Source organism: Suillus subaureus, assembly GCF_016647635.1.
Source record: "Suillus subaureus strain MN1 chromosome Unknown BJ212scaffold_6, whole genome shotgun sequence".
Taxonomy (NCBI): Eukaryota; Fungi; Basidiomycota; class Agaricomycetes; order Boletales; family Suillaceae; genus Suillus; species Suillus subaureus.
Genome location: NW_024538562.1, coordinates 93,758 through 113,670, shown reverse-complemented (window position 1 = coordinate 113,670; position 19,913 = coordinate 93,758). Strand labels below are relative to the sequence as shown.

Below are 19,913 nucleotides of genomic sequence, written 5' to 3'. Positions count from 1 at the left end.
TCTTCCATATTAGGATATGTCCTGCCGAAAACCACCTGATATTACGGCCGTGAGAGTTCCATAAAGAGACAACTTCCCCGAATTTTTCTCTTTCTTGCAGAGCTCGTGACTAGTTTTTTTTTGGGAGATGATAGATCGATGGCGGCAATTCTGCCTGCATCGTCTTCCCCGTCCATCTACTGCGTCTTGTTTTATTTTTCTGCGGCCGTTTTCTGCGTCGCACACTCTCCAAGCTAAGAAGAAGAAAATGCCTCCCAAGAAGGCTGCTGCCGCAGAGAAAAAGGTTTTGCTCGGTCGTCCCAGCAATAACTTGAAGATCGGTATCGTCGGTATGCGCTTATCCTCCTGCAATTGAATTCAGACTCAATAACCATTCGTATAGGTCTCCCGAATGTTGGAAAGTCATCTTTCTTTAATGTTCTATCCGATACCGGTGCGGATATAGTCCTTATGTAGTCACGCATCCGAGTTTAAAATACTTAGATTTGGGAAAGGCTGCCAACTTTCCATACGCAACAATCAACCCAGAAGAAGCGCGTATACCCGTGCCGGATGTGCGTTTTGATTGGCTTTGCGATCTGTACAAGCCCGCCTCGCGCGTGCCTGCTTTCCTCACCTGCATTGATATTGCAGGCCTTACAGCGGTACGTTCATGATCCATGTACCCTGATTTCTCCGCCGACATATTTGCAGGGTGCATCAACAGGTGCAGGACTTGGAAATGCATTCTTGTCTCATGTCCGCGCTGTCGATGGTATCTTCCAGGTGGTCCGTGCCTTCGATGACGCCGAAGTCATCCATGTAGAGGGCGATGTTGACCCTCTCCGTGACATGGAGATCATCCAGACAGAGCTTCGTCTCAAAGATATTGAGTGGGTCGAGAAGCACCTTGATGGCCTTAAGCGCACTGGTCGATCGCTTGGCAACAACAGTTTGGCGGATAAGGCTAAGAAGGAAGAAATCGTGCGTCTCGCTGGAAACACTGTTTGGTGTGTAGCTGGTGCGGACTCACGCTATAGGCAACAGTTGAGAAAATCTATAAGGCCCTTACCGTCGATGGCAAGGATGTGAGGAAGTGCGAGTGGAACAATAAAGAGGCAAGTCTTGTTCTTGGGATTTTTTTTTTGTCAGCACTTTGGTTCGTACCGTGATGAAAAAGAGTATTTGCTCGATAACCCAGCTCGTTGAGGAGGGAGTAACGCCCCATTATTCCTTTGAGATAATTTTTTTCTTTCTGATTCCTTCCTTGCCGTCGTAATCTTTGTCTATCACGCTGACCGTCATCCTACAGGTAAATATCCTATTCTCATTATCGCTTTCAAGGGACGCTACAGCTTTGCTGGAATCGAGGAGGGAGTAATGCCCTAACATTCCTTTGAGACAACTATTTTTTCTGATTTGTTCCTTGTCTTCCGCAATTTCCGTCCACCGTGCTGACCGTTATCATATAGGTAAATATGTCATTCTTGTTATCGCTTTTGATGAAAAAGAGCTTTTGCTCGATAACCCAGCTCGTTGAGGAGGGAGTAACGCCCCAATATTCCTTTGAGATAACATTTTCGCTGATTCCTTCTTTTTTATCTGCGGTCTTCATTTACCATATTGACCATCGTTCGACAGGTAAATAATATATCTCGCCATCATCTTTGAGCGATGAAAAAGAGCATCGGCTCGATTAACCCAGCTCTTTGAGGCGGGAGTAACGCCCCATCTTTCAATGATATTTTTTCGACCTTCTGACCTCGTCAACTCTCTACTCTCTTGCTGCACACTAATACCCATGATTATTCGTAGATCGAGGTCGTCAACAGCCTTACCCTACTAACCGCCAAGCCTATCACTTACCTCGTCAATCTTAGTGAGAAGGACTACATCCGCAAGAAGAACAAGTGGTACGGTTTTTATCCAACTCTCTTGGTTACCACAGCTCATGCTCGCACATAGGCTAGCGAAGATCAAGGGCTGGATTGACGCGCACAACCCCGGCGACCCCCTCATCCCATTTTCCGTATCACTGGAGGAGCGTCTTGCGCAGCTTCCAGACGATGAACGTGCCGAGGCTCAAAAGGAGCCAGGAGCACAGAGCGCCCTCGGAAAAATAACACAGGCGGGATACTCCAGTCTTGACGTGGGTCTCGTCCCCTGGTTGCTGATCGCTCATTGATCCGAGTTTTTAATCACAGCTGATCCGCTACTTTACCTGTGGACCTGATGAAGTGCGTGCATGGACGATTCGCAAGGGGACAAAGGCACCTCAGGCGGCCGGCGTTATCCAGTGTGCCGATTTTATTTATTTATTTTACCCCTTCTCACAGTCATGTAGCTCGGACTTTGAGAACAAGTTTGTTTGCGGTGAAATCATGACGTATGAGGACCTCAAGGAGCACGGAAGCGAAGCTGCTGTTAAGGCTGGTGGTAAACTGAGACAGCAAGGCAAGCCTTATGAGAGTGGGTTCTTCCCGTCGATATCCTACGACTACCGCTGACTGACGGATGACAGTGGTGGACGGAGATATTGCTTACTGGAAATCTGGTTGATTGGACGGATGGACAAGAAGTTGGGGCTGTTGTACGTTGCATACATACTTGTGCTAGATGAGGCAAGTAGGATAATCGCATTGTTTGATGATGTGAAAGATCTTGATTTCATGCGGGGGTGGCGTCGTTGCTTATTTGTTTTTTTTCATGTGACTGTACAGCATACCCAACACTGTAGTCAAGGTGCCCGAGCAACTCCTGGTTGGTATTCCTATCGTGGACGCAAATATGTTCAAATTCGTGGCGATAAAGTTTACAGATGCTGACAAACAAGTAAATGTTCACAAAGTGATGCATGTAAGTCACTGCTGATGTTGAGCCTGGTCAATATTAGCAGCTGAGCAGCCGTATCTAAGTATAGAGAATTGGATCATGTCGCCATTCATGGTACCTGTGGAGCCTCCTGCCAAGTCGCAGAGCGGAGGCTGCGTAGGGGCTATTCCAGCCAATTCCATTCCGCAGTAGAAACGCAGTGTAAACGTATTACAGCCTCGTCGAGGAATTCGACTGGGCCGCGCTGGCTTTGTTTAGTGGCAGACTGCTGAGCCCTGGATGGGTATCCTTTGGTCTTAATCCCGTTCGTCCGTTCATTATAGTAGTACTAGCAATAATGCCAATCACTGCAAGAAATCATAATGATACAAAAGGGACCTTATATGGTCTGGCTAGGATAGACTATTAAACAGATCTATGACGAATGATCAACAAGAACAACAAAGCAACTTAGATAATGGTAGTAGCATGGCGTGGGCGGTGCAGTACAAGGATGGTAAAAATACAACGGCAGGCGGACATGTCTAGGTACCCCTCTTCACCCCCAAATGAACCTCGCAAGTATGACGCCATATGCAGTCGCGTCGCATGACATGCACTGTGTGGTCGCCACGCTTATGATAAGTACAAGCTTCCCAGAGGCATTCAATCTGCGCATCTGGGGGACCAGAAAAATGATTGGTTCTACAATGTGCCTTTAACTCGTCCAGCGTCCCTAAGAATTTGCAGAGTGCGTCGTCATATAGCCATCGGCAGGAAAATAGGAGGGGGGACGAATGGCTACGAAGTGGGGTCGAATATGGCTGGCTGGCAATGGGCGGGTGATCTGAGGGGTAACATATAATTCCACCGTGACTTGCACAGGCCTGTGATGAAACTCTCATTTGCAAACCTTCCGCAGCCAAAGGCGGAGGTGTCATCGGAGGAAGGTGTTCATTTAGAGGGCCTGGCCGAGGTGAATTTTGCCACTGATGCGACGGTTCGTTATACAGCCAAAAATCAGAGGTAGGAATTTCAGGGTAAACATCTGAATAACGCCTGTGTGTGAGGGTGATTAGGATAAAAATGATGACAATGAAGGGCATACGTGTTAGATGCGTGTGAAGGCCAGTGTTTATGCCCCATTGCAGGAGCACAGGTGCCTCCTAACACGGGGTCATACTCATAGCTGTAATTGTGAAGCGTTGGTGGCTCGCGCCAGGAGCCACAGTATGTAAGAGGGTCAAATCCGGAAATTGGTTGCATTAAGAGTTGTTCCTGTGTGGAGTCGCAGTAGACATAACTAGTGCTGCTCGATGGAGCGTCTGACGTCCGCAGGCCAGATGAGGCGGCAGGCTGACCACCATGGCTAGTCGCGGATTATTCCTGTGCAAGGCAGAGAACAGAGCAGACTAACTTGAGGCCTGGTATTGTGCTCGGACATGGCACCGCGAGCCCATGATTGAGGCATGTTGTTGTTGAGCTCCGTGGATTTGAAGGAGACGTCTTTGGAATGATCAGCATGACAGAGAACAAACGTCGGAGAAACCATACCATATCACCATTGATGCTGGGAAGACTACCGGACGGGTTGGCAGATGCACAACAAACGCCATCGTCGAAGACCACGGGTTGGTCTAACATATGTTATTATACTGTAAAGGAGAAATGAGAGCAAGCAACGTGATATATCAGGGCCTACAGATGGCAGGTATTTCCGAGAAGAGGATATGTGCGCCACGGTTTTTATGTCTGGACAGCAGGTAGAAAGCTTGGAACACTGCATGCCATACCATACCGGGCTAAGGGGCAACATGGCGTTGTTTAGAAAGTAACGGCATTCCAAACCACTCTATATGTTCGGATATGATACGATTGTGATATACATAAAAGGAAGCTTGAACATGATCCAGGGAGATCGATTGAGTCTAGCGTTTTTGCCTGCCACGGTGCATCACCACAAGGACAGTATTACATCACGAGCAACCATAATCTTTGCTAAGTTACCATGCGTTCGGTACAAAGATACCAACAGTGTATTATAGATTTAGGGCAGGGGGCGCTACGTTAAACCTTTTTCATTGCTGGCGATATTTGATTCTTTATCTAACACACAGGTCGCAGAGATTGGCGTTCTGCATTAATTATGTTCATCAACTCCCTTTGCGGTATCCTAATCAGGCAGTGACCCCTTTTCGGAAATACGGGTTAAAAATTAATCTACTCTTTCGTTCAATGCTTCTCAGGTGTGTTGAGCTTGTGTTGAGCTCTGGCTTCTTCAGGCCCAGCGTCAACGTTGTAACTTTTGTAAGTTAGAAACATGCTTTTGATAACCGATGGAGTTGCTCACATTGTTAGCAAGGGATAGCTCTTCAAGTCAGCAGAATATGCTTATCCGTGGCGGTGTGCCCACGAAGGATACCTTCCTGGGAAACCCGCTATAAATACAATATAGGACAGGGATGTCTTGGAACAGACGCTATACAAAGTCCACCGAATTTAGTTAATGTGCCTGTTCGTGTAGAACACCCGTCTTGACCCGAGGGCACAATTAACAGGAAAGGAACATCTGGAACAAATGCTGTAACAGAACGGACGAACCAAATGTATGTGCCTGCGACAGATGGTTGCTGTGGGAAGTCCGAGGATACAACCAGTAGGACAGGGACGGCTGGAACGGACGCTGTAGCAAATTGGGTGAGCTGAATGTAGTTGTTAGTGGCACCGTACGGGCGACTCATTGCATCATACAGCAAGTTGAAATGCAGTGTTTATCGACTTCGAATGGGGCTATGAAATCAGCTGACTGATTGCTGTCCTGTTCGCGAAGAAGTTTGCGGATGCTTCATTTTGGAGATTGCAGCACATACCGTAACAAGTTCTGATAAGCAATATGCAGCCCTCTCGAGTGCGCTAATAGTCTGGCACATGAGATCATCAATGGAATCATCGGACTATCCCTAGCAAGTAGCCGACACGGCAGGCAAAAAGAATCAATGGCACAGGAGACATCAGACCATTCTTAGTAAACGACGCGGCAGGCAACAGGACTATCCGACATCGATGAGATCGGTGCCATCAAACCATCCCTGGTAAACCACATGTCACAGTACGAGTCATCATCCTGGCATATCGCACCGTGCAAAATTTGTGATGCGCTGCAAGCTGGCAGGTCAGGCGGCTCCATCTCCGCCGGTCGCAATAGATAAGCCGCTTCTTTGCTTCAGGGTGTGCCATCCAAATCCACTTGTTATGTTTATATTGGCTCAGGCAGTGCCATATCTGAGCCCAAAGGGGGGAAGGTTCCACTGGAGCATAGTGCCGAACCAGCCACCAGCTCGAAGTTCTTATGATTATTCTGGCGGTACCGATCTAAATCTGGGCTAGTCGGAACATCACTTCCATTAGTAGAGTATTCAACCTCGTGAAGAATGAATCGAGACCAGCAATGTATACATTTACTCGTCACATCTTTGAGAACACAGCGGATATTTATAGGACACACTGTCAATACCAGATCCATGTGGTATCCAAGGTTCTGGACCATATGTCGAAGCTATGCCACGACCACATCATAATATCGTTATGAGAGAATCATCGCTGACGGCAGCACCTGTATGGGCAGGTTCACGACATCTGACCTGCATTTCTCCATGATAAACCCAGACCTAATGCTTCCTGCAGCCGAGGGGGCTATCTGAGTAACCAGACTTGTATCAGCCTACGTCCCTACGCCCACGACGGTAGGCTTACCGGTCCCATTCATAAAGCAGCCTATACGAATTCTTTACAGTTGTCACAACAGCTCGGGGGAGGGCAGAAGCGTCTAGTATTTTTTCGACATAATTAGATGAGATTCTGAATAATGCCTCCCAGCGGCCGCGTGCGTAACCAAGCCACCAATCTTTGTTCTGCTCAGAGACGACTCCGATGAGTGGACCAAGAAGCTGGGGCTGTTGTATGTTCCCCATAAGTCAAACGACTGATGGCTCTTCAAACCAACCTCCACTGAGATCGCCGATCTGGGGTACATAGTTGGTCACGTGTTGTGAGCCACCTTTGGGTCCGCGTTAAGACCCTGATCACGAGCGCCCTGATAGGATCTTGTCGTCGTTTCAACTCCTACCAATGATCTCCCGATACGCCTGCCACTAACAGCGCCACGGCGGATCATATGTCAAACATCGCATCAGGCCACGACTCGCATTATTCTTCCACCAGCCCAAAAACTCACACCGAGTGGTACAGGAACTTGGTCAGGTGATCTTACTTTAGTTGATAACACTGCAGCGGAAGCAACCTTTTCGAACACAGAAGAGGCATGACAATGGCGTGAAAGATGCACAAATTTAGAGTGCCTTTCTGGCCGATGGATATGAACTTTGATTTAATTTTTTTTTGAGAGCTTTTGCATGAATGAACAGTTTAACTCAGGTGGCACTACAAGCTCGTCTGAGTGTTTTCTGTTCTTGACATAGAATCATCCACTTCATTCTTGATTATGTCTAACTGTTGCATGAAACACGCTGGATGTCTCATAAGTTAAACTTGTTATTCATGCAAAAGCTCTCATTTTTTAAAAAAATCAAGCCTCATATTCATCGTCCAGAAAGGTATTCCAAATTTGTCCATTATTCACGCCTTTTCTGCGTTCAAAAGGTTGCTTCCGCTGCAGTGTAACAAGCGCACCCGTCATACGTACAGCAAGTTGCAATTAATGCAGTGTTTATCAAGGGTGGTCAAGCAGGTTTGTGGAGTCACCTTGGGTTGCTATCCATTGTGTCGCATTTGAAGAAGCCGGGACCTGGGCCTGAGCCCAAGGCTTCGCTTTGGAGTACGGTTGCAGTCACGTACCTTAATGTAAGTGGAAGTCATGATGAGCAACCATAATAAACATTCAGCCCTTCTGATAGTCCAGTAGACATACAAGGCAACAATCACGAGCCGTCAACGGCAGGCAACAGTACATCGGTAAGATCGGAACCATCAAACCATCCCTAGTAAGCAAACGAACCATACAAGGCTATGCACCTACATACACACCCATTGCAAAACCTATAATGCAATGAAAAATAATATCAGCCGCTCCCATCGGTCATGGTAGATAAGCCACTTACTTCCATCTTCCTCCCTTGCCATCCGACACTCCTCTTTACGTTCCCATTATTTTGGCACCTGCAGAGCACTGCATCTGAACCTGAAGGAATGCCCTTTGGGGAAGGTGTCAACCCGATCACTGGCCTGTCGATTTAGCCTCGGGTCCTCAGCTATCTTTGTCTCTGATTATAATTTGAGGTGCAAACTAATCTGCTGTGCAAAGGGGCGCCAATCCCGCACTGGCGTTGCCCAAAACGCATCGGGGCTGGCCGAAACAAGCGATAGTACGTCCACGATCACAGCCTTATCATTAAACTTGAGCGATGGCATCTAACCCAAGACCAGGAATACATGATCAACCAAGCCGCTGACCTCATCTTTGGTACGATAGATGCGCTTGAGAGGTCGGATTATTTCATCAAGATCATCCGTGGTCAGCGGATACGAATATTCGGTTACCGTAGAGTGAGTCCCTGGTTGACGCTGGACACAGTGAGGTATATACATCGGACAAGGGAAATTGACCCAGGTGAACGGCCGAGTCTCCCAAGAAATTCGGGTACGGCTCGATTATTGGAAAGGGCGGGGGGAAGGGCAAGAACTAGATAATGAACCGCCACAAAGTCCAAGGCCCTGAAGCCCAGGTATGCGAGTGACTCCGAACATGAGCACATCTATTCTGACGTCGGCTTTCGTCGTCCCTTCCACTAGTGTACTTTAACCTCATCAAGAAGGACGCGATACAATGCAACTAGACAGTCCGTATATCAACTTGCTTGTCAATACACTTGAGGACACAGAGCGGATAATTATAAATAGACACACTGTCAGTACCAGGTCCATGTGATATCCAAAGTTCTCAACCATGTGCCACGACCATATCAGAAAATTGCTCTGATCAAACCACCACCAATGGCAGCACCTGTAAGGACGTGTTAATGACATCCGACCTGCATTTCTCCATGATAGACTCCTTACCAGCACCAAACCCAACGCCTCCTGCGGCCGAGTGTGCCATCTGAGTAACCAAACCTGCATCAGCCTATGGTCCTGGTTTTGAGGCGAAAGTACATACTGTGTTACCGTACTTTCCGAATTTATTCTTCTTTTCTGCCTGACCAGATGCTTCCTGTAGACCAACAGAGTTGACGCTTGGACCCGCAGCGGGGGGCCTGTCAGTCCCATGCAGAGCGGCGCCAAATGGCCTATACGGTTTCCTTGCAGTCGTCGCGACTGCACCAGCTTGGGGGATGGTAGAAGCGTCCACGCTCTCGACATGATTAGACGGGAATAGAGCCTCCCGACCATGTGCGCGACCAAGCCACCAATCTTCGTTCTTCTCCAGGACGACTTCGATGACATCGCCAGCAGCGAACGAGAGATCGTTTGGTTCCTGGTGGCAAAAGTAAATACTGTGCAGATGCTGGGTGGCGGAAAACTTACTGCCCCGTCCTCGTTGTATGCCCAGATAGCTTTCGCGAGTCTAGGTTGTTGGGAGGAAATAGGTGATATCAGGGGTGTTTGCATAGGTGGAGGCGGGATTGCTCTCCCTCTAGGTATATCTGCTGGAAGCGGGATAGCTCTAGTCGTAACTGCTGGATCGATCACATTAAAGCTGGTGGTCACAACCGACTGGCCTGCACCACCGGGCAAGCGTGATATGATTTCACGCATGCTGTCGGCGTCTTCAGCAGACATGTAGTTCTGAGACTCTAGGAAGGATATATTGAGCTGTAGTTGCATCGCGACATGGGCGAGCAGTACGGCGGACTGAGCATCGTGTGGGACTGCCATTATGTTTCGTTGAAAGAGAGATTGTGGTAATGGGTGTGTGACTGGCTGTGCATTTGACGTTGGCTGTGCACTGCATGTGATGCAGGCACGTAGTACGTGCACGGTTCAGGACGCTGGCGAACAATTGAACTGCAAAGATGTCTACTTAGACTTCTGGTGGATGATTACTCGCATGAATCAGCGTCGATGCATAACCTGGCTCACAGCCTCAGCTACTCAGTCGTTTGAAGCGACGACCACCGTGACAAAGACTATTTTACATAACTATTCACAAAGTTATTAGAGGACACGTGACTCAGTCAGTCTTTCTCAAACCGCCCATTGAAGGACTCCTCTTTCCTGTGTTCCAATTCGTCCAGGCCAAGTATAACCTTGTGAACGTATCCGAGCGAGCAAAAAGACTTCTGGTTAGCTTTCTATGTCAAATATCTCACAAATTCAGCCTACAGTCCCTCCTCCCGTTCAAACAACGTCATCTGAGCCGGGGGAGAAGGATGCCGATGTGCGTCCATCTCTCAGTTGTTACCTTGTATTCTTTAACTGTTCATTATTTAGTTTATCGTTCTTCGACAACTGAATAAGCGCGCTCGTGTTCGCCTTTCCCAAGAACCCATAAACCTTTCGCCCATCCCAGGCAGGGCCTCCTTATTCGTGGTCGCAAACTCTCGAGCATGGTTTGCAGCAGTGGGCCGAGATTCCAATTCTGAGACAGGTATGTATCAATACCACGCGCCTCGCAATAATTGCTGATATGCATATTTATAGTCCTTGTGCTGTCGTCACTCAGCGATCTTCGCTCAGCATTTGCTACCGCCAACGATACGGATGACCGACCGTATCAACCTCAAAGGAAGGTTCCCTTGGGTGCTGCCACTCCAAATATTGTCGTATTTGCATCCAATGACTCCAGACTTGTCGTTGGGCTTGCTGAGGGGTCGATTATGGTTTACGCCACAGAGCACCTATTCTCCCCTGGAGACAGTCCCGTCAATCCCATTTACTCACTTCCTGCTGTGCCTTCAGCTTTCGTCGTTTCAATATCTCCGAATACGGGAGATCTTTCAGAACTTGTGGCCATCTTACGGGACTCCCAAGCTGGCTCGAACGGATTAGCAGTAGAGCTTCTCGACGTCCAAAAACTTACAACCGTGGGAGGTTGGGTAGCAGGGAATTTACCAAATACCATTCCCGCATCAAGTACGTGTCTTCATTCGATGTCATGTTGATATTTTGACCATTGTACAGTATCCTGGTCTCCCAAGGGCAAGCAGCTTGCGCTGGGTATGAGAAGCGGTTCCATCGTCACATATGCACCTACTTCTACCTCCGCCCCAAAGTCCAGCATTCCAAGCCCACCCTCCGCATCTAATGCCTGCGTCATATCAACGACTTGGCTATCTGCTTCGTCTTTCCATGCGATCTACGCACAGCTACCACTTAACCCAGAAGTCGAACAAACTCACTTCCATGTCTCCCTTGATGGCAAAACTAATTCCGCACAAGACTTGAAATTCTCCTCTCCATATTACCCTTCACCCGGGCTGCGGCCACCTGGTGCATTCATCGTGTGTTTGCGTGGGTGGGATCCCGCAAAGATATTGTTATTTATGGGAGACAGTACTTCGTCAGACATTGGGGTGGTTGGGTGTGTAGGAGAGAATTGGTCGAATCTGTCGCTTGAGGAAACGTCGACGCCAAGCCTCCCGTTGGACAAGGACATGAACGACACTGTCCTCGTTGGCCTAGAGCTTGATCTAACTAGCACTGAGCCGTTCCACCACACAAGCGCGTCCGGGGAGGGTGTCCAGTTACCACCTTCACCTATCATGTATGCATACGCATCAGACGGGACATTAGCAGGTTGGCATGTCCTCAACAGCAAGGGAACACCTTACCCGGGCATGGCTACCCAATCCTCAAGAGCGATGATGGAGAGTGCCCAGACACTGTCAGCTGTGCCAACCGCGATAAGTGCGGGAACCGTCCAACGACATGCATGCGTCTCCTATTGAACCCACTCCACCCTCCGTCAGCGCGTCAGCTTTCGGCCAGACAGCCTCTGATTTTGGCCAGTCGTCCGCGTTTGGGAAACAACCTTCATTTGGGCAATCATCGTTCGGTCAGCAACTGGGATCTCCCTTTGGTCAGACATCAACAAACAATGCTTTCGGCCAGCAAACGACATCCGCGTTCGGACAGTCGTCACCAACTTCAGCATTTTCTCAACCCTCTTTCGGCCAGTCATCATTTGGCCAATCATCATTCGGACAACCTGCACCTGCATTTGGGTCCGCTGCTCCATCGGCCTCACTATTTGCTCAAGTCGGGAAGTCTGCTTTTGACACCACGCCTACTTCAGGAGGGTTCGGGGCATTTGGTACTGTTGGACCCTCGAAGTTCGGACAGACAGAGTTCGGGTTTGGAGGAGCACAACCTATTTCGCCTTCACAGAGCGCATCAATATCAGCATCTGCAGAAGATAGTATGGCTGCAGATGATACACCCGGCTTTGGTGGTCTCTCACTCGGTAGCGGTAACCCTGCTCCTCAGAGCGCTGATTCAAGGCCCTCCATTTTTGGGAGCGCAGCTACATCTCAATCTTCTCCTACCAGTGACTCAGCGGGAGGTGGACTCATCAAGCCTGCAACCGGCTTTGGAGCTCTTGGCAATGGAGGCCAGCAAAAGAGTCCATTCAGTGCGTTCGGTGGTGTATCAACTACATCGGCATTTGGAGGCAGTGCCCCAGCGACTACCTCAGCGTTTGGATCTGCTACTACACCTACTTCTGCATTCGGGAAGACTGGATTTGGTGTCACATCTGACTCTAGCTTTGGGAAGAGTACATTTGGACAGTCTGGATTCGGACAATCCAGCTTTGGAACGTCAATTTTTGGCAAACCGGCCTTCGGATCAGCCACCAATACTGCACAAACGCCAGCACCTGCTTCCGGAGGCTTCGCCGCATTTGCAACAGGTGCCCCAAATGCTTTCGGAGCTATTACTTCCAATACAGGTGCTCAGAAGCCTGTATGGGGTAGTGCAACCGATGCTACAAAACCCGATGCACCAACGCCTACCCAGGGAATTAACGTTCCACGTGAAGCATCTGTGCCGCGCGACGAAAGCCGGTCTCCTTCCCCTGTCGCGCAGAGGGGTGAAGAGACTGAGTCTGGATTCAAGAGCTCTGTGCCAGCTCCGACTATAGGTGCCTTCAGTAATTTGAAGTCATCTCCATCTTCATTCTCGATGAAACCCTCTGGATTCGGGCTGGGAGAACTACCGAAAGACTCTCCGTTTTACAAGCCGGCGCCAGCACAGCCACCTGTCTCTGCATTTGCTCTGGCGGCAGGTACCCCTTCGACACCGCCAAAACCTACTACCGGGGCTCCTGCCTTCGGCCAGTCGTCGATGCCTGGCGCTGTAATGAAAAGTCCCTTTGGGACCATGACACCCAGTCCCCCGGCTCCTACATTTGGTGCGTCATCCATGCCAGGAGGAGCGTTCAAGAGCCCATCCAGCCCACTTCAGTCAGCTTTCTCGGTACCTTCAACGGGCGGTTTTAGCGCTTTTGCGTCAGGTGGAAGTGGAGGTTTCAGTGCGTTTGCGGGCGCACCAAAGTCATTTGGCGAGCTGCTGAAGAGCACTGGTGACGAGGCCAAGGAACCCCCAAAGACGGAATCTGTCAATGTATTTTCCGTACGCATTGCCGAGCCTGAGACGCCTGCTAAAGAGGTTAGGAATGTCAAGGTAGAAGAGCCGCTTACGCCTACTACGCCGGTTGCAAAGGTGGAGGCTGTCAAGGAAGAGGAAACGCCAATTAGGACAACTACTCCGCCGCTTCCCGTGGTCGAGGAGAAAGCGCAGGAGGCGAAGGGCATGGACAAGGCATTGCCTCACGAACCTTCCTTGGAGTCTATCTCTTCTTCGACAGCCTCATCCTTCGTTGATGTTTCTGCTGAAGATGCGGCTGAGGGTGATGCGGACTCGACTGTTGAAGAATCTGATGAGGATGGGGAGCTCGAGGACGACACGAAGTCATTTATTTCTGATGATGAATCGGAAGAATCGGAAGAGTCTGAAGAATCTGAATTGCCGGACGAGCAAGACGAGCGAGAAGAGGAACAGGAAGAAGAACAGGAGGAGCTTGAGGAAGAATGGGAAGAACAGAAAAAACAGCCAGAAGAGCATAAGGAAGAGAAAGATGAGAAAAAAGAAGTGGATATACATCAGGAGGAGCTAGAAGTGCAGACGCAAGAAGGGGAGCCTGAGCTCACAGTGGTTCCTTCTTCTATTCCATCGCCTGCTGCCAGGTCTCGATCGACCACTCCAAAAGCAGAGTTACCGACCATTACATTGTCAACTTCGCCTTCCCCTCCGCCTCGAAAGATATCTCCAGTTAGGGACCAGAGTACAACACCACCTGGATCTCCCGTGCCTGAGGCTCAACGTGTTGCACCTCCCGTGGTTTCGCCTCTTCCAAAGCCTCCTGCCTCCTCCCCATTCGCTATAACTCCCAGGACGACGGGTACCCGACCGGTCAAAAGCTCACCTCTTGCAAATGCCCCCCTCACTGGAGACATGGAAGCTCCCATTTTCTCACCACAAGCGAAAACAGCATTTCCGACTATGGTACCGCACCCTGCCTCACCGAGGCCGCAATTCGGCTCATGGGTACCCCCAGTGAAGCAAGACGCAGAATCTGATTCTTCCCGGCCCAAAACACCCCCAGTTTTGTTCGGCAAGAGTGCGAGCGTGCCATCCATCACGGCGCTGCCTATGCCACCAGCGTTTACACTACCACCAAAGCCCGTGTTGACTACCACACCGCCTAGCCTCTTCGGCGCTGTAGCTCCGACTCAATCTCGGACTCCAACCCCACCAGTCTTTACGCCCCCTCCAGCGGGTTTCTTTGGTTTTCCAAAGCCGAGTGAGAGTCCCAGTCCTGCATCTCCCAGTATCTTCGGCACGCCAGTCAAAACACCGGAAGCGCCTCCTGATCTTACTTGTCCGCCTCCTGGCGTTTTCAGTAGTTTCAAGCCACCTGGGGCTGTACCCGTTGCTCCCATGTCTCTATCTCCAGGCCCACCGCTACCTGCAGTTCCTCCTCCTTCTATATCTCCGCCAGCTCCGCCCATCGAACAAGGCATGCAGTCTGAGTGCTCGTTTATGGTCTCTCGTTTAACTTGGGAACTTGACAATGTAAGTCTTTGATGCACAAATTCAAACTGAAGGCTTACCCTTTGGTCAGCTAAAAACTATGGCAACGCGTGCAACACAGCAAGCCGCCGAACTCAGGTCAAAGAAAACGTCAGGACAATCTCATGTGAAAGCAGACCTTGCAGATGCAACAAAATGGGCGCCTGGAGACATCCAGGAATATGGTCGTGTAATGACTGAAGTCCAGGGTGACATCAAAGAGATAAAGGAGCAACGGAAGCTTCTCAAGCAATCGCTCAAGGAGCTTGAGAGTAGTATGCTGAAAGGTCAGTCGTTCGTAATGAGATCACGATCATCAGTGTCTAATGCATGGTATACAGCGGGAACAAGAAAGGAGGAAATTATTCGGTTTACTCGAGCTCAGACGGACAGTGAGTTTGCTAAGATGCTCAAGATCAGAACCCTTGGACCGGAATATCTGGAAACTCAGTCGCAACTACGGAGGGATATAAGGGTACAGTTCTTTCTGATTGACAAGATAATATACTAATTTCGTGGACAGACGATGAGGGACCGTGTGCAAAAGCTCGAGGACCATCTGCAATCCTCTAAAAAGAGGCTTGCTGAGCTAAAGGCAGGCAAACCAAGCCTAAAGTTCGTTGTCCAATCCTACGAATTCGTCAACGTCTCATATTTTGGTTACAGGGCACCGTCTTTGGATACCGTGAACCGCACCTTCCGCAACATTGATATCTCAATCACGCAACAAAGTGGGGATGTCGCCAAACTCCAGCAGCGAATGAGCAAGTTGGACATATCCTCTGATGTCCTCGGTTCACGAGACAAACGGCTCTTAGAATCAAGCGTTAAGAAGCCATCGGCTGTGATTCCCCATGTAGCGGTCACCACGGCTGCTGCATTGAATGCCGAACGCTCTGCACAGAAGTTAAAACGGGCTCTGCTGGCGGTGAGGAAGGAGCCCTTACTCAACAAGAAGGCGGCATCCAAACCCGCGCCTACGTCATTCCTGACGCCAAGCAGAGCAACGGTGAAGCAAGAGCCCAATACACCTACACCTATTAGTTTCATTTCCCTTCCTAGCAGTGCCTTGCCTGCGTTCAACACCCCTACATTCACAAAGTGTGGATGGTCGCCAGAAACGTCCATCAACTACGATGATTCTACATCTTACATAGCTTCCTCTTCACGTCGCCCACAGCGAACATCAAGACATGGATCTTCAGCTAAATCGGCGGCCATGCTGAAGTCGGAGAGTCTCGAAGCTTCTCCGACGCCCGCACCAAAAGCCCCCGCTGCTGTATTTGACTGGGGACCACTACCAATTGTCACACCAAAAACAACACTGTCTGCTGATGTTCGGCCCAAGGGTTTCAAGTCGTAAATAAAGACTGATATGATTTGTTGATTCAAATGGTCATGTATTGGATGTCTCAATTATGTGTCGATCCTTCATTGGTGAAATAGATACTTTTGCTCGTGCCGTCTGTTTAAGATCCAGAATCAACGTCCAGATTAATGTCCTCCATCGCCTTCGCTTTCAACATCTTCGCCAGCCCCGTTAACGCCATTTTCGCCTAGATGATATGGATCATCGATGATCGACTCCAGATGCTCGAGAGCTGCCTGCGTGAGGTGTCTAGTACGGTGCATAACGACTGTTGTTGACGAAATCACTGCGCACCCGGCCAACCTCACTGAGCTCATCGCCCTCTTCGCCCGTAAATGTCTCAAAGGCGCTCTCATCCATAAATGCTTCGTCCAAGTCGTCATCATCTGAAACATTTGGATCCGGGTGAAGGGAAGCACAGAGAGACATTGCCTCAAATATCGGCTCCACTGATCAGATAACTGCAATCAGCATGTGTGACGCGTGTCGATCTCAGAAAACTTACGAGACGCAGGGTTTGACGGGATGATGCTCAACTCTCGCATGTCGGAGGCTTCATCATTTTCAGGTGACTCAGCTGCTCCAGGTTCTCCAGCGAGCTCGTCTAGCTGACAATATATTGATGGTCCAGATTCTGGGCGCGCAATTGCGTGCAGGGTGATGGCAGGGTACGGGACCTGAAATCCGACCCCGGTCGATGACATGAAAACAAGGGCGCTGTGAAGGGCAAACCATCAGAACTGAAACGATGACTGGCGATTGATCAATATGATCACCTCTCAATCACGAATAATGTTCCATTCGCGCAATCTTGTTCGGTGAATGTATGGAGGGGAGGGTCAAGCATAACGCGTACATTGTCCTCCTTGTGGCGTAGCACGGGAGGGATGTCATTGAACGATGTAGGAGTTGATCCTACGATATTTCTGTGCTCCTCAGCTGAGACATATTGTGGGATAGATGATATCAACGTCGTGGAGACCATCGTGTGTGCCAGTAGATCCGATTCACCAGCTTGAATCTTGATAGGCCTTTGAAAAATCGGGGATTGCCGTTTATGATAGGTCCTGCGCAGCCCTAAGCAGACACACGCTCCTTCTTCATGCACCCTCTCAGAGGTCCCTTTGGTCGCTGGACCATTGAACGTGACAGCTAACGATTGCGATCCCAAGTACCATTATATCGACAGCGTATGGAAAGCTAACAGAAGGGCGGTATGCAAGTGCATGACATCGTAAGTTGTACCTTCTACTCAATCGCACGATACCAGCTCGTTCTTGACAAATCGAAGTGCTCCTTCAGCAGAAGGGCGATTGATTGGCGTCATTAACCAACAGGAAGACATGAAATTCCAGTGCCAATCAGAGTGATAAACAGGAGCAAGAGGGGGAAGAGCAGATGGGAGCCTGAACCAACAGTAGTTACTTCTTCCATCCTGGCACCTGCTGCGATGTCTCGAGCAACCACTTCTAATGGTTGATTGAGACATAGCAGCAGAATACCTGGATCTTTGTTACCTGAGTCCCAGATCTCAACATGCCACTTCTGCCTGGTTCATTATTGACGCCGAGCAGGGCAGCAGTGAAACGAGCCTGATGTATCCTGTCACTTTCACCCTCCTTACTAGTAGCACCTTGCCTGCGTTCATCACCCCACTCCAGTCCTCTCCGACGTGCAGTACTTGACGTTCGAAATAGATGCTTTGCACGTGATTAACTGTACACAGCTCTCTCAAGAGTGTGGAATCCTTATGACATTTGGACGTTTTTCTTATGTTGTTTACTCTTTGCTGCTACGGACTTGGAAGATAAGAAATGGATGTGAACAATACTTCACCGTCTTCAGGCGATCAAAGTGCTCGTTATATCACATCTGTATGGTCTAGCTCCAAGTGACCGTAGTCGTTCCACCACCACCTTAAAACTTCTATGTCCGATTAACCAGACGGAGAGTTCGCTGCCATAAGCAAAGGATCTCAGTGAAGGCAATTTGCCGTTATGGGATAAGGTAAATCCAACAGGTCCGACACCATTCTCCTCGACTTGCGACTGCCGACCTAGTTGACCATGGGCATTACTTCCCGTCGATAGAAGGGTACTTTGCATCGTCGTTCTGAGAAGATGTCCCGTTCTACGTGTACCTGAACCTGTCGAACACGCCCCCAAGAATCCATCATATGGAATTGTCCTTTCTTGTTAGATCCAAAGGCTATTAATTACCCTGATTACGGTGTGTTGGACACCGAGAGAACGTATCTGCACCGGTGTAGAGGTATATTGAGGGAAACGATATGAGGGCCGTCATAGTTCACGATCTTCGTGTCCCCTAGTTGGCTATGTCTGGCCAAATCCCAGCCAATGAGCGCATGCTCATTATTGAGAACGGTTCGCACATGAAGTACGACATGACGAGGTCTTGCAACAATGGACTCGACAATGAGCTCACTGGGATTGATAAAGCGTCCCTCGATAGTGAGGTGATCAAATAAAATGACTGCTGGAGTTGCCATAGCCCGTCTTGTGCCTATGCCGAGTACCCCAAAGTCGTTTGAACCTATCGAGATAACCACGTCTAGTCGGGAAGGTGATTTCAAAACAAGATATGGCATCTCCTGAGCAGTAGCGATAAGACAACGGGCATATCTTTGGGAAGCATAAGTTTTGTTCGGGTGCGTGCTGATCGGCGTTAATTCTGTCAGTTGTCAGGACCTGGCTACCATTTGTGTGCGTCTCCACACCCCCAAAGCTCCCTTCGGCCATCACGAAATTCCAACAATGCGAGAGTGCGGTTTGCTCCAATCGCAAACTGCAAGATCCCGAGCGTATTGGGAAGAAGCGTGCCCTCTATGCAGCTTATGAAGCGGCATTCTCTGAAAGTATGTGAATCGTCGTCAGAACCATTGGATAGCTGACCACGAGCATTGGAGCCAGGAGCTAGGAGACGTAGATATGGGGTCTGAGCTTCCATGAACGGGCAGGTTGTAAGACTTGATCGCGATCACTGAAAGAAACTGATCAATCTAGATCAATTCGGACCGTGCATGTATATGGATATGATTTTCGTTAACCAGTCCTTTGCTGTCCATAATCCTGCAGTAAAATCAAATGTTGTGGGCGTCGAATACAAATGCCATGAGAAGGGCTGTCGGGCAGGTGTCATGTGCGTGTGTGACAGATGTGAGAAGTAAAGAGCTTTCAGATATGGCACAAGTGAGTTAAAACCAGACAGTCGATTGACCAGATACAAGTCAGGTAAATTCATACTGAGGAATAAAGGAGCTCGATTGGGTGTGAAAAGTTTGTGGGATTCAATTTGGGCCTTGTAGTAGAAGGTTTCCAGAGGGTTACCACACATCTGCGTATAGGTGGCTGAACGTTTGGATCAGGCAAAACCCTCTTCCCACTAACGTGGGAGGCGGGGATTGCTCGAGTTTAGCCTGAAGGTATATTTCATTGGAGATAGCAGGTGAAGCAGACACGTACATGCAGACGATATGAACTTGAGAAGTTCAAACCTCGCTTCATGAACCGCGGCTGCGCGCTTAGAGCCCTGGACCAGTAGCAACTGACTTTTCACAATTTAACTCGGGACTAAGGTGACACGGCGGTGGTCGCTGATCAAAACGAAGTTTGAATGTTGAACTTTAAACTTCATCAATCACTTGCTC

General features: G+C 49.2%; 7 protein-coding genes across 7 annotated transcripts; 2 read left to right on the top strand and 5 right to left on the bottom strand.

The window, feature by feature from the left end:
- Positions 1-247: 247 nt before the first annotated feature.
- On the top strand, positions 248-2,538 carry BJ212DRAFT_1445130 (P-loop containing nucleoside triphosphate hydrolase protein; the record flags this gene model as incomplete). The annotated part of the gene is made up of 10 exons (XM_041338057.1): positions 248-329; positions 383-433; positions 484-644; positions 694-963; positions 1,020-1,097; positions 1,795-1,892; positions 1,945-2,128; positions 2,184-2,275; positions 2,324-2,448; positions 2,501-2,538. 10 exons carry the CDS (start codon positions 248-250, stop codon positions 2,536-2,538), a joined length of 1,179 nt encoding a protein of 392 aa, XP_041196298.1.
- A 739-nt stretch (positions 2,539-3,277) lies between these two features.
- On the bottom strand, positions 3,278-4,056 carry BJ212DRAFT_904463 (uncharacterized protein). The gene is made up of 2 exons (XM_041344312.1): positions 3,899-4,056; positions 3,278-3,838 (listed from the first exon to the last, which is right to left on the bottom strand). The coding sequence occupies exon 2, from the start codon at positions 3,729-3,731 to the stop codon at positions 3,336-3,338; it is 396 nt and encodes a 131-aa protein (XP_041196297.1). The 5' UTR covers positions 3,732-3,838; positions 3,899-4,056; the 3' UTR covers positions 3,278-3,335.
- Positions 4,057-6,197: 2,141 nt separating this feature from the next.
- BJ212DRAFT_1331979 (uncharacterized protein) lies at positions 6,198-6,837 on the bottom strand. The gene is made up of 2 exons (XM_041334786.1): positions 6,544-6,837; positions 6,198-6,487 (listed from the first exon to the last, which is right to left on the bottom strand). Exons 1-2 carry the CDS (start codon positions 6,759-6,761, stop codon positions 6,484-6,486), a joined length of 222 nt encoding a protein of 73 aa, XP_041196296.1. The 5' UTR covers positions 6,762-6,837; the 3' UTR covers positions 6,198-6,483.
- Positions 6,838-8,768: 1,931 nt separating this feature from the next.
- Positions 8,769-9,681, bottom strand: BJ212DRAFT_1264862 (SH3-domain-containing protein; the record flags this gene model as incomplete). Its single annotated transcript, XM_041330445.1, has 4 exons — positions 8,769-8,809; positions 8,866-8,905; positions 8,963-9,280; positions 9,331-9,681. 4 exons carry the CDS (start codon positions 9,679-9,681, stop codon positions 8,769-8,771), a joined length of 750 nt encoding a protein of 249 aa, XP_041196295.1.
- Positions 9,682-9,922: 241 nt separating this feature from the next.
- Positions 9,923-16,253, top strand: BJ212DRAFT_1331974 (uncharacterized protein). Its single transcript, XM_041334785.1, has 13 exons — positions 9,923-10,183; positions 10,237-10,393; positions 10,447-10,878; positions 10,927-11,616; positions 11,654-14,142; positions 14,164-14,492; positions 14,514-14,562; positions 14,605-14,620; positions 14,654-14,880; positions 14,930-15,164; positions 15,219-15,352; positions 15,401-15,492; positions 15,544-16,253. The coding sequence occupies exons 1-13, from the start codon at positions 10,100-10,102 to the stop codon at positions 16,238-16,240; spliced, it is 5,631 nt and encodes a 1,876-aa protein (XP_041196294.1). The 5' UTR covers positions 9,923-10,099; the 3' UTR covers positions 16,241-16,253.
- BJ212DRAFT_1331973 (regulator of volume decrease after cellular swelling-domain-containing protein) lies at positions 16,254-17,311 on the bottom strand. The gene is made up of 4 exons (XM_041334784.1): positions 17,023-17,311; positions 16,752-16,963; positions 16,541-16,695; positions 16,254-16,482 (listed from the first exon to the last, which is right to left on the bottom strand). Exons 1-4 carry the CDS (start codon positions 17,229-17,231, stop codon positions 16,372-16,374), a joined length of 687 nt encoding a protein of 228 aa, XP_041196293.1. The 5' UTR covers positions 17,232-17,311; the 3' UTR covers positions 16,254-16,371.
- Positions 17,312-18,470: 1,159 nt separating this feature from the next.
- Positions 18,471-19,213, bottom strand: BJ212DRAFT_1477432 (uncharacterized protein; the record flags this gene model as incomplete). Its single annotated transcript, XM_041339549.1, has 2 exons — positions 18,471-18,921; positions 18,984-19,213. The coding sequence occupies 2 exons, from the start codon at positions 19,211-19,213 to the stop codon at positions 18,471-18,473; spliced, it is 681 nt and encodes a 226-aa protein (XP_041196292.1).
- Between the last annotated feature and the right edge of the window lie 700 nt (positions 19,214-19,913).

Bases quoted from the DNA above. Each gene is read 5' to 3' on its own strand.
- BJ212DRAFT_1331973 (XM_041334784.1), bottom strand. From the start codon at position 17,231: ATGGTCTCCACGACGTTGATATCATCTATCCCACAATATGTCTCAGCT. The intron at 16,964-17,022 runs GTGATCATATTG...TGCCCTTCACAG, and splicing joins ACATTATTCGTGATTGAGAG to CGCCCTTGTTTTCATGTCAT. The intron at 16,483-16,540 runs GTGCGCAGTGAT...CACCTCACGCAG, and splicing joins AGCTCAGTGAGGTTGGCCGG to GCAGCTCTCGAGCATCTGGA.
- BJ212DRAFT_1331974 (XM_041334785.1), top strand. From the start codon at position 10,100: ATGTCAAATATCTCACAAATTCAGCCTACAGTCCCTCCTCCCGTTCAA. The intron at 14,881-14,929 runs GTAAGTCTTTGA...CCCTTTGGTCAG, and splicing joins TAACTTGGGAACTTGACAAT to CTAAAAACTATGGCAACGCG. The intron at 15,353-15,400 runs GTACAGTTCTTT...TTTCGTGGACAG, and splicing joins AACTACGGAGGGATATAAGG to ACGATGAGGGACCGTGTGCA.
- BJ212DRAFT_1331979 (XM_041334786.1), bottom strand. From the start codon at position 6,761: ATGGGGAACATACAACAGCCCCAGCTTCTTGGTCCACTCATCGGAGTC.
- BJ212DRAFT_904463 (XM_041344312.1), bottom strand. From the start codon at position 3,731: ATGACACCTCCGCCTTTGGCTGCGGAAGGTTTGCAAATGAGAGTTTCA.